General features: G+C 29.6%; 1 protein-coding gene across 1 annotated transcript; it reads left to right on the top strand.

Annotated features, from left to right (window-relative positions):
- The first annotated feature begins 2,100 nt into the window (after nucleotides 1-2,100).
- On the top strand, nucleotides 2,101-6,201 carry LOC8261644 (NDR1/HIN1-like protein 13). The gene is made up of 2 exons (XM_002533098.3): nucleotides 2,101-3,099; nucleotides 5,996-6,201. The coding sequence occupies exons 1-2, from the start codon at nucleotides 2,313-2,315 to the stop codon at nucleotides 6,199-6,201; spliced, it is 993 nt and encodes a 330-aa protein (XP_002533144.3). The 5' UTR covers nucleotides 2,101-2,312.
- Nucleotides 6,202-13,737: the final 7,536 nt, after the last annotated feature.

The following is a 13,737-nucleotide window of genomic DNA, read 5'->3' as shown; positions in this document are numbered from 1 at the left end:
AACTAATAAAATTTTATAAAATATGCAAAAACGTGTTTTGATATCATATATTGTTTATCATTTCCTCTAATTAGAATTGAACACGATTGTTAATCCTATATTTTATGAGCATTAATTGAGGAAATCAGGGAGCAAATTAAGTTTTCGTTTTTCATAAGATTAGGTCTCACCCCCTAATAACTTAATTCTTTTATTTTAAAATTTCAAGAATCTTAGTTCTATATTTAATTAAATAGAAAATTAGAAATGCCACATGATAAAAATTTTGAACTCTCTAATCTTAGAAGTGGTACTACATTATTAAATAAGATTATGTTATAACTTTTATAATAATAATTTGTACATGTGAGTGATTAGCAATAGTAGTAGATATAAAAACACGAAGAGAGTTTTGAACTGACTAAAATACCTTTACTAATCCTATCCTAAATCTTATATATAATTAATTTAACTTTCTAATCCTAATAGAATTAATTAGCAATTAATCTCATTATCCTAATAAAATCAATATAATTCGATCCTTAATCCTATAATAATTTCATATACATTCCTAATTCTATAAAAAAAGCTGATGAATTACTATATATCACACTATATATATTACAAAAAATCAAGACAAATATTTACAAATAATTATTACTTTAAATAATTCAAGACAAATATTTACAAAAATTAAAGATAAAAAATCAAAAAAAAGATATGATACTTCAATTTTATTTTATTAATATACTCATTCATATATTTTTATTACGTTTTATCAGTATGAATATTTACTATTTAATATTATATATATATATATATATATACTAATTATTAAATAAATTATATTATAATTTTTATAATAATAATTTACAGGCGTTACTAATAATTATATATATGTTTAAGAAATTGGTGCAGGAACTTCCTTGCTATAGACAAGGTAGGAATTTTTCGCTGGATTTAGAACCAGAATAGGTTTTCCATCAGGGAAGATTGAGTTTTGTCATCCCTAATTTAATTACTTAACAAATCAACAACTAACAATTCATAAAATAGTCAAACAGCTATTGATTATTGGGTACTTTTTATCAACTAATAAATGATTTGAATTTCTTTTTTTTTTTTTTTTAAATTATATATCTGTGTTAAAAATAATCAGTAGTAAATAACTTCATATATCATAACAAATAATTATTACTTTAAAAATGTAGTTAATAGTTAAATAGTTACGAAATCTATATGTTTAACATTTGGATTAGTATGGATTTGTAACCTCTAACAATTATTTTAGAATAGCTGCTACAAATATTTGTAATAATACATAAAATAAAAAAATATTAGCATTTTTTATTATATATTTTGTATTTAAATGACTTAAATAACTTTAAAAATATAAATTCTATGAGAATATGTTGAAAAATAAATTATATTTTAATGAATATTTAACATACTATAAGAGTAACAACTAATAAAAATCTATCAAATATGCAAAAATGTGCTTTGATATCATATACATGCTCAGTTGTTTATCATTTCGACAAATTAGAATTTAACACAAATGTCTATATTGAGGAAATCAAAGAGAAAATTAGTTTTCATTTTTATTACTAATTATTTATCATTTCGCCAAATTAGAACTGAATAGAATTGTTAATCCTATATTTCATGAGCAGTAATTGAGGAAATCAGAGAGCAAATTAAGTTTTCATTTTTCATAAGCTTAGGTCTCATCCCCCCAATAACTTAATTCTTTTATTTTAAAATTGTAAGAATCTTAGTAATATATTTGATTAAATAGAGAATTAGATATGCCACATGATAAAACTTTTGAACTCTCTAATCTTAGAAGTGGTAATCATGTCTTCTGAGCAAAATGTTATCCCAACTCTAAAATTACTATATTTATATCAAATGTTAAATTATACTTAGCCTAGTTAATTAGTTGGTAAAGTATTTTAAAACCTCTTATAAGTAGTAACAATGGGAAGGCATATACAGGAATTAGTGAGCAAAGCTTAATTTAATTAATTTGTGCAATTGACCAAGTAAATAACCCAAAAATAGAGAATATAATTAGCTATACTTGTTAACAGCTAACTAAATCATCATCATCATCGAAGAATGAGTTGTCATGAGGAATTGACAAAGCAACACTCAGTCCATACTAACTAATCAAGAACATACATAGGTTGTCAGATCAGATCTCCATTTCTCTCGACCGATCAATCACCATGCAATGCAACCGCCTCTTAACATGCAAACCCTAGCTTCCCTCTCTTACGTCTTTTATTACTGTTTACCCATCCCACCTTAACTTCTCCCCCCATCTCCTCATGGAGGAGCGGCACTCAACTATCAGAGTTGATTCCACCGCCGACGACCCACCTCTCCACCCAAGACCCTCACCGCCCAACTACAACCCGGTTTTCTGGCCAAGGCCCTTTCCTTCTCGTAAGGGTTCAATCCAAGATAGGTCAAGCACTGCATCCATTGAATCAGAGACTTATGTTATCCAAATTCCTAAAGAACAAATATTTAGCGTCCCTCCACCTGAGAATGCTATCATTGCCGAACGTTATCGAAACCCGGAAACGACAAAGAGCCCTCGCCGCAAGCGGTTGCTGTGTGCTATCATAACGTTCGTCGTGTTTGTTGCCATGATTGGGCTAACTATAGGAGCTCTTCACGTTGTTTTCAATCCTGAAGTTCCTTCTTTCTCCATTGTGAATGTTCATCTCATCAATAATCCGCATTCTTCTCATCATAAAAAGAATACGCATATTGGCTACGAAATATCGTTGTCGGCAAAGAACAAAAATGCAAGAATGCAAAATTCTTATGGCAATGGTCATACAACATTGCTATTTAAGGGGCACAAGATAGGAACAGGAAAATTCCCAGAATTTGGTCAAGATGCTGATAGTTCAAAGAAGATTCAATTGAGTCTAACTAGCTCAAATGGAGCACTGCCTCATGACATTGAAGAAAGTATTGGAGATGAAAAGGGAAAACGACATGTCACTTTATCATTAAAAATGAATTTTCCGCTGAAAATGAAGCTGTGGAGCAAGGTAATTGATGTTGTTTGTAATTTCAAGGTGGGGTCGTTGGGTTCTGCAGGTAAAAATAATGTTCTATCGCAACATTGTCAAACCAACATCCATTAATAAATTAATCAATGTCTTTTTTGCTTCATTTAGTCTGTTTATGTGTTCTTAATTACATCAATTCTTATAATTGACACAATGGTGCTTCTTATATGTGCAAACAAGTTATATTCAGTTTCTTCTCTTTACCTATTTTTTATCGTCTTAATTACTTATTAATTTTATTGAAAGCACTTGAAAATTCAGCACCATGGTAAATGCATATTTTAATTTGAATAATCAAGTTTGATTATCATAGAAGAATTAATAATCAATTCGGAGAGAAGAATTAATGGCATTATGTAAGGGGATTTTTAAAGGAGTATATGAGAGTAGCGGTAAAATTTTATTTTCATGGTCAAATCTTTTTAGAATTTTTTTAGTTCAAAAACTTTTTCACGATCTTTTTCAAAAATCTTATGTATACGTTTTCTTTAACTGCACTATGATATCCTTTTGATATTTTATTGGTATCCTTTTAGCATATTTTTATTACCGTTAAATGACTTTTTTAGTTTTATTTTAATTTATATCTTTATATATTTTATACTGCATTTGGTATACTTTTAGTATATTATGATATTTTCTTGAAACATAAATTTTTATATCATTAAAAAAAACTAGTTGTGATAAAAAATATTTAAAATTATTAAATTCACGAATATCAAACATAAAGAGATAAAGTAAAAATAACAAATCTACCTCATTTGACTTATTTTATAGTAATACAAGTTAAAATAATACTTTTAGTATTTTTTTCTTGTATAATAACATATATAAGATTTTTGTAAAAGAAAAAGACACTAATACCTAATTCCATATTAAATCATGACCTTTCGCGTGTTCTTTTAACACATCTTTGTAATTTTGGCAATCAAAACACTAACCTTTTTAATTTTTGCAAATCGAATCATATGTATATATTCTGGTGTTAATTTGCTTATGTGTCCGACGATGTAAAATGGAGCATTCACACATGGATTAATTAAGAGACATATAAGTTTTATCCCAAAATGCACCGTTTGGGCTTTGTTCTTTTTCCCAAATTCGAAATCAAATCCCTAACAAACTCTCCTAAACCTTTTTCTTTTGAAAAGGTTAGAAACTTCTTAGTCCCAGTTGGTGAAACTGCAATAAAAATCTTTTGTGTGGTGGACCCAAAATCAGTGGTCCCTGTTTGTTGGACTTGCATTGACAATGGCGAACATGTATTTTTTTCTTTTTTAATATCAGTGTTTAGTGGTCCTGAAATCAGAGGGTTTTGTGTTATTTTGTATTATTTTATCCACACATTACTCCATTGTTAGGGTTTTAGTTAATCTTTTAGTTATATCTTGTATTATTTTAATATTAGAACCCTAGCTAAATGAAGCATTATTGTTTTACTTTTATAGTTGTGGCACATTTTCCATTTATTTTTACCATGGTGGAAGACTGTTCTCTTTTGGTGGAGACGTTGTGTATGTTAGTAGTGAAATCAAGGCTATACATAAGATAGATCCTGATAGGTTTGGTTACTTTGATTTGGTTGATGAGGTTCAGAAGTTAGGCTACAATAGATATAATAAACTATGTTACAGAATTCTTGAATTGAGAATGTATGCTGGGTTGAGGGAGTTAAAGGATGATGCTGGTATTATGGAGATGTTAGAGCATATAAGACTAGGGAATGGTATGATTAACTATTATGTGGATGGGGGGTAGTTGCTTGAAGGAAGTTGCTTGTGATGATAGGGTCGAATAAGGAATGAAGGAAGTGAGTGTGAATATGGACAGTGGTCATGGTGATCATGAAGTTGTTGATGATTGTGATGGGCCTGAAGACATCTTTGATGATGTAGGAGATGAGGTTAGATCTATTGATGCTGATGAATAACATGAGAAAACTGATACCGAAGATGGTGATTACTATCCTATGCAGGAAAGTGACACAGATGATAGATTGTTAGATCATGAGTTGGCCTTAGATGATGAGGAATTTATTGAAGGAAGGCATAATAAGGTTAAGTTTAGAAAATATGTGCCAACTGATGAAGTGGCAGAGAGGTTCAATTTAAATAGTGGTTTGAGGACTGGAGGAACAAGTGCAAACAATCAATCAAAAGATGCTGATACAGATAATGACAGTGGAATGCATAGTGAATATGCAGATTTTGAAAGTGATGTCAATTTAGACTGCACCAGTGATGAAGATGAAGCTTGCAATACAAAGAGAAAGAAAATGGTAACTTATGACCCTAAGTGTGATCATAAGTCTTTATATTTTATGTTGGGGATGAGATTTAAGAGTCCAGTTCAGTGTAAGGGTGTTGTGCAGCGGTATGCAATTATGAATGGCCATAAGTGCAAATAATGAGATGCAACAGTACAAAAATGGAAGCAAGATGTGTACATGGCTACTATTGGAGGTTATATGGTTCTATGATTAGTAGGGAAAAGACTTTTGCCATCAATACCTACTTTGGAGATCACATATGTCATCGAGAGATGAAGAACAAATAAGCTACTGCCTCTTGGGTAGCACAAGAGTAAATTCATAGGTTTAGAAAAAACCCTAACTGGTCCATGAAGGACTTGAAAGATGATGTGCTGGATAAGTACGTAGTTGAATTGAGTAATTAAAAAGCATATAGAGCTAAGTGGAAAGCTCTTGAGATGTTAAAAGGATCTATGGTGGACCATTATGAAAGTTTAAGATCTTACAAAGCTAAGCTTACGAGAGTATAAGAATAGAAGGTTTGTATTCATGCTTAAAGAAGATTATATTTTTAAAGATTTCTTTATGGGTTTCAGGGCCTTAACCAAGGGATTTCTAACATGTTGTAGGCATATTATTGGTTTTGATGGATGTTTTCTCAAAATATGTTTAGGTGGGGCCTTATTATGTGCAATTGCTAAGGATGAGAATAATCAGATATTCCTAATACGTTGGGTTATAGTAGAGGCAGAAAATGAATTCTATTGGACATGGTTTCTGAAGCTAGTGACAGAAGAGCTGAACATGACATATAGGCTGGGCTGGTCCTTCATCAGTGATCAACAAAAGGTAATATGGGCTTCTCAATGTTATTTATAGATAAAAAAGCTAATTTTACATTATTGGAGCTAACTTCTTTACCATCATATTGACTGTTTCAGGGACTTATCAATGCCATCCATAAATTGGCCCCTTTTGTAGAGCATAGAATTTGTGTCAGACATGTTTATTGCAACTGGAAGAAAGAGTTCAAAGGACAAGTCCTTAAAAATATGTTCTGGAAAGCTGTAAGGTGTACAATTGAGGCCTCCCTAAAACAAGCTCTGGATGAATTAAAGGTAGAAAATGAAGCTGCATATAATGACTTCTTGGCCAGAGAACCCATAAAATTTTGTAAGGCTCATGTCTTTGAACTACTAAAATGTGATATAGTAGACAATAATGTCAGTGAAACTTTTAATGGGTATATAGTTAAGGCTAGAAGCAGACCCTTAATTGATATGCTTGAAAATATAAGATGTGCACTTATAGAGAGACAAAACACTAAGTTCATGCAAATGAGTAGCATCTGATCATTTATGCCCTAGGATTAGAGACAAGCTAGAATAAAATAGATATAACAGTAGATTGTGTGACTAAGCTTGCAGTAGGTGAGAAGCTTCAAGTTTCAATTGTGGATGATGGCTTTGTTGTTGACTTGAATGCATAGACATGTAGTTGTAGGACCTGGAATATTACTAGAATACCATGCATGCTTGCTTGCTCTAGTATTCACTTTATGAAAAAGGATTGTGCAGACTTTGTGGACTCTTGTTATAGAGTACAAAGGTATACAGACACATATGAGCATGGTCTACAGTCACTTAATAGTAAAAAGATGTGGCCTGAAGCTACTGACAATCTAATTAAACCCCCTCCTTACAAGAAAATGCCAAGGAGGCAAAAAAAAAAAGCGCACTTGAAGAAGAGTCGAAGACTCCAAACAAATTGTCAAGAAATGGAATTGAAATGACATGCCAGAGGTGTTTCAAGACTAGGCATAACATGTGTACCAAAGTGTAAAACACTCATGCATACATATTACTCTCCTATTAGTTATGGTATATAGTTAATAATTGTGGTGTATAAATAAAAAAACTTCCCTTTTAAGAGATTTTCTAATTTATCATCCTTTTTTAAAATAAATTAAGAACCATATTCTCTTTTATTAAATTTAAGGAAGAAGAAAGTAACTACTAAGTATATTTTATTATATTTTTCTTTATTTTTTTTTTCATTTTTTTTACTATAAGAGCCATATTCTCTCTTATTATTTATTACTCTATCTTTTTATTATATTAATAAAAGAATTAATTATGAAGTAAAATAAAAAATATTATTGGGATATTTACGCATTTTAAAATAAATTAAAATAGAAATTAATTATTTATAATTTAATAAGAAGAGTCATATAGGGAGTATTGTTAGGTGTGCTCTAACAATTAAATCTAAGTTTGAGGCCTTAAAATTTTATTGTTCAAAGAGCGGCAATGAAGGAAGCTCGTAATGTTGTTGTCTTTAAGGTTCAAAGCCTGATTATTCATTTTGTTGGCACAGCCTCATATCTTTGCCAGGATTTGAAGGAGCGTCGAGCCTAGTCAACAAATCTTAATCCTCCTCATCCTATTCCTCTAAGCCCCATGACCCTTGAGAGGAGTCTCGAAATTTGATTTTGATGCTGCCAGGAAGCCATCCGCAGGTTTAGTGGCTATTGTGGGAATTGGCAGGGAAATCTTATTTACAGGAATCCTCTGTAATTTTTCCCTCTAGCCCCCTAGTCGCTGAAGCTCATGCCCTTCCCCTAGAAAAGGCTATTGGAAAATCATATCAAAAGCAAGCTGAGGTTTGTAAAATAGGCAAGATTTCCATAAATTATTACTATAAAGTAGTTCATAGACCAACACCCTTCTTGACTAGGGCCCAAATGTTACATCCAGTCTTTTAGGGCAAAGAAGCTCTATTAAAGGAAACCCATTGTTGTTAAATAGGCTTGAGATTTGTAACCCATAGGCTTTTTATGTTAAATTGACATTCTTATGCTCTCTCTGGATGCTCAACAAAACATTGGAAGCTCCTTTTTACGTGTTATATATGTCCACAATGTTGCATTTCATATTTTAAGATCTTTTTTTTGGTATGATGTTTTTTCATTTCGTACTTTAAAATACATGTTAATAATTAAAAAATATTGACATTCCTACACGGTATAACTTGAAATAACATTCCTTGCAAGTCCAAACTATATGGCTATTGGGATAATGGTTTCAATAATGAATTGTGTCTGAAATTTACAGTAAGAGGTATCTACAAATTAAATACCATAGACCATTTCTTTTTGGGCTAAATACCATTTACCCTCTAACATTTGGTCTAATGTATAAGTTGGTCCAATTAAAAACACTTTAAATCTTAATAAAATTAACTATTACACATTCTTTATTAATAAAATTACAATTTGATCCTTAGACTTATTATCAAATATCAAACTAAGCTAAAATTAACTTTACTATAATTTTAGAGTAAGATTTTATTATTAGCATAAATAGTTTTAGTGTCTAATTAAAATAATTAACTAATATTCCTTTTCTTGCTCTATTTTTTATTCTTAATACAAATTAATTAAATCAAATTTAAATATTTTAAAACTACTTATATTTACAACAATATTATTAAATTACTATATAACTTAATTTTAGTCATTAATGTAAAATAAATATTTCTAATTAAAAAATATCATTCTATTAATACTTTTATTGTACATTAGAGTTAAACTATATTAAAAGTAAAATTTAAATTAAACAATAATTTTCTAATCTAGTGAAATAATCTAAACACTAATTACTTTTACAAAAGAAATGTTGGAGTTGACAAATTCCCTATCAATGAAGAAGATCATAATAATTTTATAGGTTAAAAATGAAATTTTGTATCAACCATTTAAATGAGTTTAATACAAGTAAAATTTTTATTTTTAATATATTTTAATTTTAGTCTCTAATAAAAATAATACCTTTTAACTATTTATTTTATTTAAAAAATTAAAATTAAATTAATTTATTAATATTAAACAAAAGTTAAGTGTTTTTAGTATGTTTAAGTTTTCTAGAATTAAATTATGCTAAAAAAATAAAATATACAAACAAATAAAAGATTATTAATTTATTATTTTAATTAGACACTAAAAATAACTTGTGCCAAAAATAAGATTTTAATCTAATTTAATAACAAAATTAATTTTAAATGAATTTGATACTTGATAATAAGTTTAAGGATCAAATTATAATTTTAAATTATCATTTTAATTCTTCATATAACATATAAGAGGTAGTAGTTAGTTTTACTAAAACACAAGAGAATTATAATGCAATAAAGAAACATAACGACCGACTTATATATTAAACCAAATCTCAAAAGATAAATATATTTAACTCTTTCTTTCTTTTTTAACCTCTATAATTTATATCCTTTAATTAAATTCTTTATTAAAGAGGTTTACCTAAAGTATACCTGGCTAAAACACGAACTACGTACAACTGCCGCTGTATGAGTATTAACTAAATAAATAAATATATAAGTATACATGTATCTATCATTTTTACTCTTAAATATGAGAAGTTATTAAATGGTACTTATTCATCACGTTATTAAAGACTTATTTAATGAAATGATGATATTTAGTTCTATTGTTACATATTAGTTTTATCTCTAAAATTAATAAATAATAACTTTTAGAGATAATGCTAATATGAAAAAATAAAATAAAATATCATTTCATGGACGAGTCTTTTAATAACATGATGAATCAGATTCATATAATAATTTCTCCATAAATATCACCATTTCTTATTGGTTGTTTCATAATATTTATAACAAGAACATATAACAAGAGAATATGCTCTCTAGGATAGGTTGTAGAAATAAATAAATAAAATCTTTATGTATTATCAAGACGATTTGCCCATTAAATTCAGTCTAAATAGCTCAATTTAAACTTTTAATACTATATTTAGGAGAAAATATATTACATATTTCGTTACTTTGTTTTATAGTATAAGAATATTTGCTGTAATGTAATAAAAATATATTATGTAATTAATTATTTTTAATTTGATATAATTTTTTAAAAAAATTATATGTAATTACAATGTTTTATAATATTTTTATGTTTATTTAATTTTTTTGGTTAATAAATTCTAATATCTCCAACCACTCATTACCACTAGAGGATTGGTTACGTAGTCCAACATTTGTAACTAGATTCCAAAGATTATTAACCAGATTTCGACGAGTGATGACCGAGTTTTACCCACCGATCACTAGATTCTAACCATTGTAAGTATTAAAATTTTATTATAAATTTAATAATCTATATTAACTTTTATTTTTATACTAATTATTATAAATTAATTAAATACTAAAACAAAAATTATAATTTACATGACATATTATTTTTACTATAATTAAATATAGTGATAAAATGATTACTATACTAGATTACATAAATAATCGCATTACACTAGATTACATGATTAATCACATTTCATTTTATTACTCATATGTAACAAAACACATTATACAATTTATCAAAAATCCAAAGGAAAGTTGGAACCCGATTATCGTTTAGGATTGACTTGATGTAACAATGTAGACAGTAAAGTGAACCTGCTCCTACAAGAACTTTCACTTAATTTTAGACTAAAGATGAAAGTAAACTTAATCAGGTTCACTAATTACGGTTTTGTCTGTTTCACTTTAGTTCAGGATTGTACCTGGTTATGTATGTGTTAGATCGAACTATTCTGTCCAGGAATAATTCTTTAAAGGTCATGTCCCGGCCTAATCAAGAACGTTATTGAACACAATGTCTACCGCAGATTATATTCCAATTGCAATATTGAATCATTTTTCCTTAAAAGATCTAAAAGAACAAAAAGAGGGCCAAAGTAGGACAATTATTGTGTAAGATATTTGTTATATTTATATATATATATTAAAAAGAAAGTAGCTAAAAGAAGGTAGTACTTTAAAAGAAGTGTTGGATTAAAGGGAGGAAACTTCAAAAGAGCATTGGCCACTATAGAACTATGGACAATGCAAACTTTACAACAGGCCTGCTCCTTTCAACAATTTATTGCTTTACAACTTGGTGTTACTTTTTTTCTTTCCTTACTTATATACACCTGCACATGGACATGATTATAGTTGGAAACCCTATTGCCTCTCTTTATGGGTTTCAATGTTTTTATTACAATTATCGTATATATAAAATCTGTCTTTTTTTTTCTTTAATCATTTGGTTTATCAAAAACTAATTCATATTTCACCGTTTTTCCTTCTCATTAAGTGCAAGTTTTCTCACACTTTGGTGGTATACCCTAAAGTAACTAACCCTTTTCTTGTTTCGTCGTTTAATTATTCTCATATAATTAAATTAAGATGCCTTTTTTGATAAATACATTTCCGCTTTTGAGTCTCCTGAGAGAAAAGATAAACAGACAAAAAAAAAAAAAAAAAAAAAGGAAATTGAAATTCTTTTTTTTTTTTATGTGTAAAGTCCACGTTCACTTAACTTTTGACACTGAATATATCCATCAACTGCTGCAGGATAGGACAACTGCCATTGCTCTGGATTATTTCCAAAGTTTGTCTTGTCATATTAGTTGGGGTGATGGGCAAGAGATAAATTCCATCAGAAAAGGATGAACTGATAATAGGTAGGTGAAGTTATAATTATTGTACCTACCTAGCTACTCTTTCTCAGAATCAAAATTATTTGTTCTTATTCTGAGAATCATGTTTGGAGTTTTAATTTCTTTATGAACAACTTGGGTTATTCTACCTAAAAGCTATAGAATAACACACACACACACACACACATATATATATATATATTATTGATTATTCTTATTAATATTTGCATGCATGAACACTATATTTTGGTTTTGATTTTTCTTTAGATGAGCTGATGAAATCTGGGTCAATTTACAGATACTGATTTATAATCAGGTCTTTTAAGATTATGACAATCACGAGGCCTAACTGCAGTTTCCGCGACTTATAAATTTGTTTGGACTATAGTTTCTAGTAACTTGTTAATTAATGGAGTGGAGTCCGACATTATTGGAATTTTCCTCAAGTCAATATATTGACTGATAGAGGTTGAAACTTGGAAGTCCTATAAAATTGGATTCATGCATAGAATAAAAGAACTGGAACTCACTGACCCAAGAACAAAAACAGAAAAGAAAACACATTCTTACAATTATTCATATAATTTCTCATCAATCGTTTTCTTAAATGTCAGATAGACAGGGGTTCGGCCAATGTCAATGGCCCATTTATTATTTCATTTGTTCCCCATAACAAGGGCATCTAGGTCACATGGGGATCCATGTGACCATGAGTTGGGCATATCCGACCAATCCATATTGACATTAACTACATACAGTATTTATGGTATTTCAAGACAAAGAAAAAGAAGAATAATAAAAGATTTTAACCCACGTCCGTCACCCTCCTCCTTTGGAGTTACTGGTAGCGGTGGTGATGGTGGCGGCTCGACCCTCAAGGCGGGGACCGGTTCCCGAGGCAGACACACGTGTTGAAATTTCTCTTACTAGTATCGAATAGTGGACACGTATGTTACAGGACCATCCCTAGCCAGCCTTGACTCCTGACAACGCAATGCCTTCAATGTTATTCCTCCATGCTTATATATATATATATTCAGTAACTATATACTCATATATGTTAAAATATAACAGATGAATACAGGAATAATCATAATTTATAATTGGTTCTGTTCTGTGTTATAGCCGTCCACATGAAGATCCTTTGTTTTGTAGTCTATGGTTTGGGTTGGTGGGAACATGAGGGATTCAAATGTGACCATACATAATCTGCATAATGCATCAAGGATACCCTAATTATATATATAGTATAAAATAATAAGTCATGAGCATATAAGATCTAAAATATCAGGTATGTAGCTTTTTTTACTCCAAGTCTCATGAATGATGGAGCAAAAAGAGGAGTTGATTTTTACCATACTGAAAAGAAAAGGAAAAAAGAAAGCGAGTTTGGTTTTGCATTGGGAGCAGGAATGAATTGATATGTTTCCTTTTTACCAATAATTGAAGCTTTAGAAAGGCTTAGTTTATTCAGTTAAGGCACCAATGATGAGTGCTGAACCTAATAGGTAGTGGACTGCATCTTTCCACGTCCAAAAGAAGCCGAGGTTTGTCAAAGGTTGGAGCCATGTTAGTGTCTCTATAAGCCCTTCCAAAAGAAAAACAAAAATACATGTGTTCTCTTCGCATCAAAACAACAAAACCCTTGAGTGGATTCCAACTCCACACTCAACCACATATTGGTTCCTTTACTCATTGGTGGGTTTCCCTTTCAGAAACCTAACCAAAAAGTTAATAAGTATCCTTTTATTTTTCCCTTGGCTTCTTGTCTTACAAAGCTAGAAAACTATGTTAGGTTAACTGAACTCTTAATCGGGATTCAAGAATCACAATCTCACAGTAAATAATTTTATTAATGAAAAAATAAATATCAACCCATTAACAAAATATTATCCAATGTGGTGTT

Source organism: Ricinus communis, chromosome 7 (genome assembly GCF_019578655.1).
Source record: "Ricinus communis isolate WT05 ecotype wild-type chromosome 7, ASM1957865v1, whole genome shotgun sequence".
NCBI lineage: Eukaryota > Viridiplantae > Streptophyta > Magnoliopsida > Malpighiales > Euphorbiaceae > Ricinus > Ricinus communis.
Note: the sequence above shows the minus strand (reverse complement) of the source record. Positions and strands in the feature narration are given on the sequence as shown.

Coding starts and splice junctions, on each gene's coding strand:
- LOC8261644 (XM_002533098.3), top strand. CDS start 2,313: ATGGAGGAGCGGCACTCAACTATCAGAGTTGATTCCACCGCCGACGAC. Junction 3,100..5,995: donor GGGGTCGTTGGGTTCTGCAG/GTAAAAATAATG, acceptor AAATATGTTTAG/GTGGGGCCTTATTATGTGCA.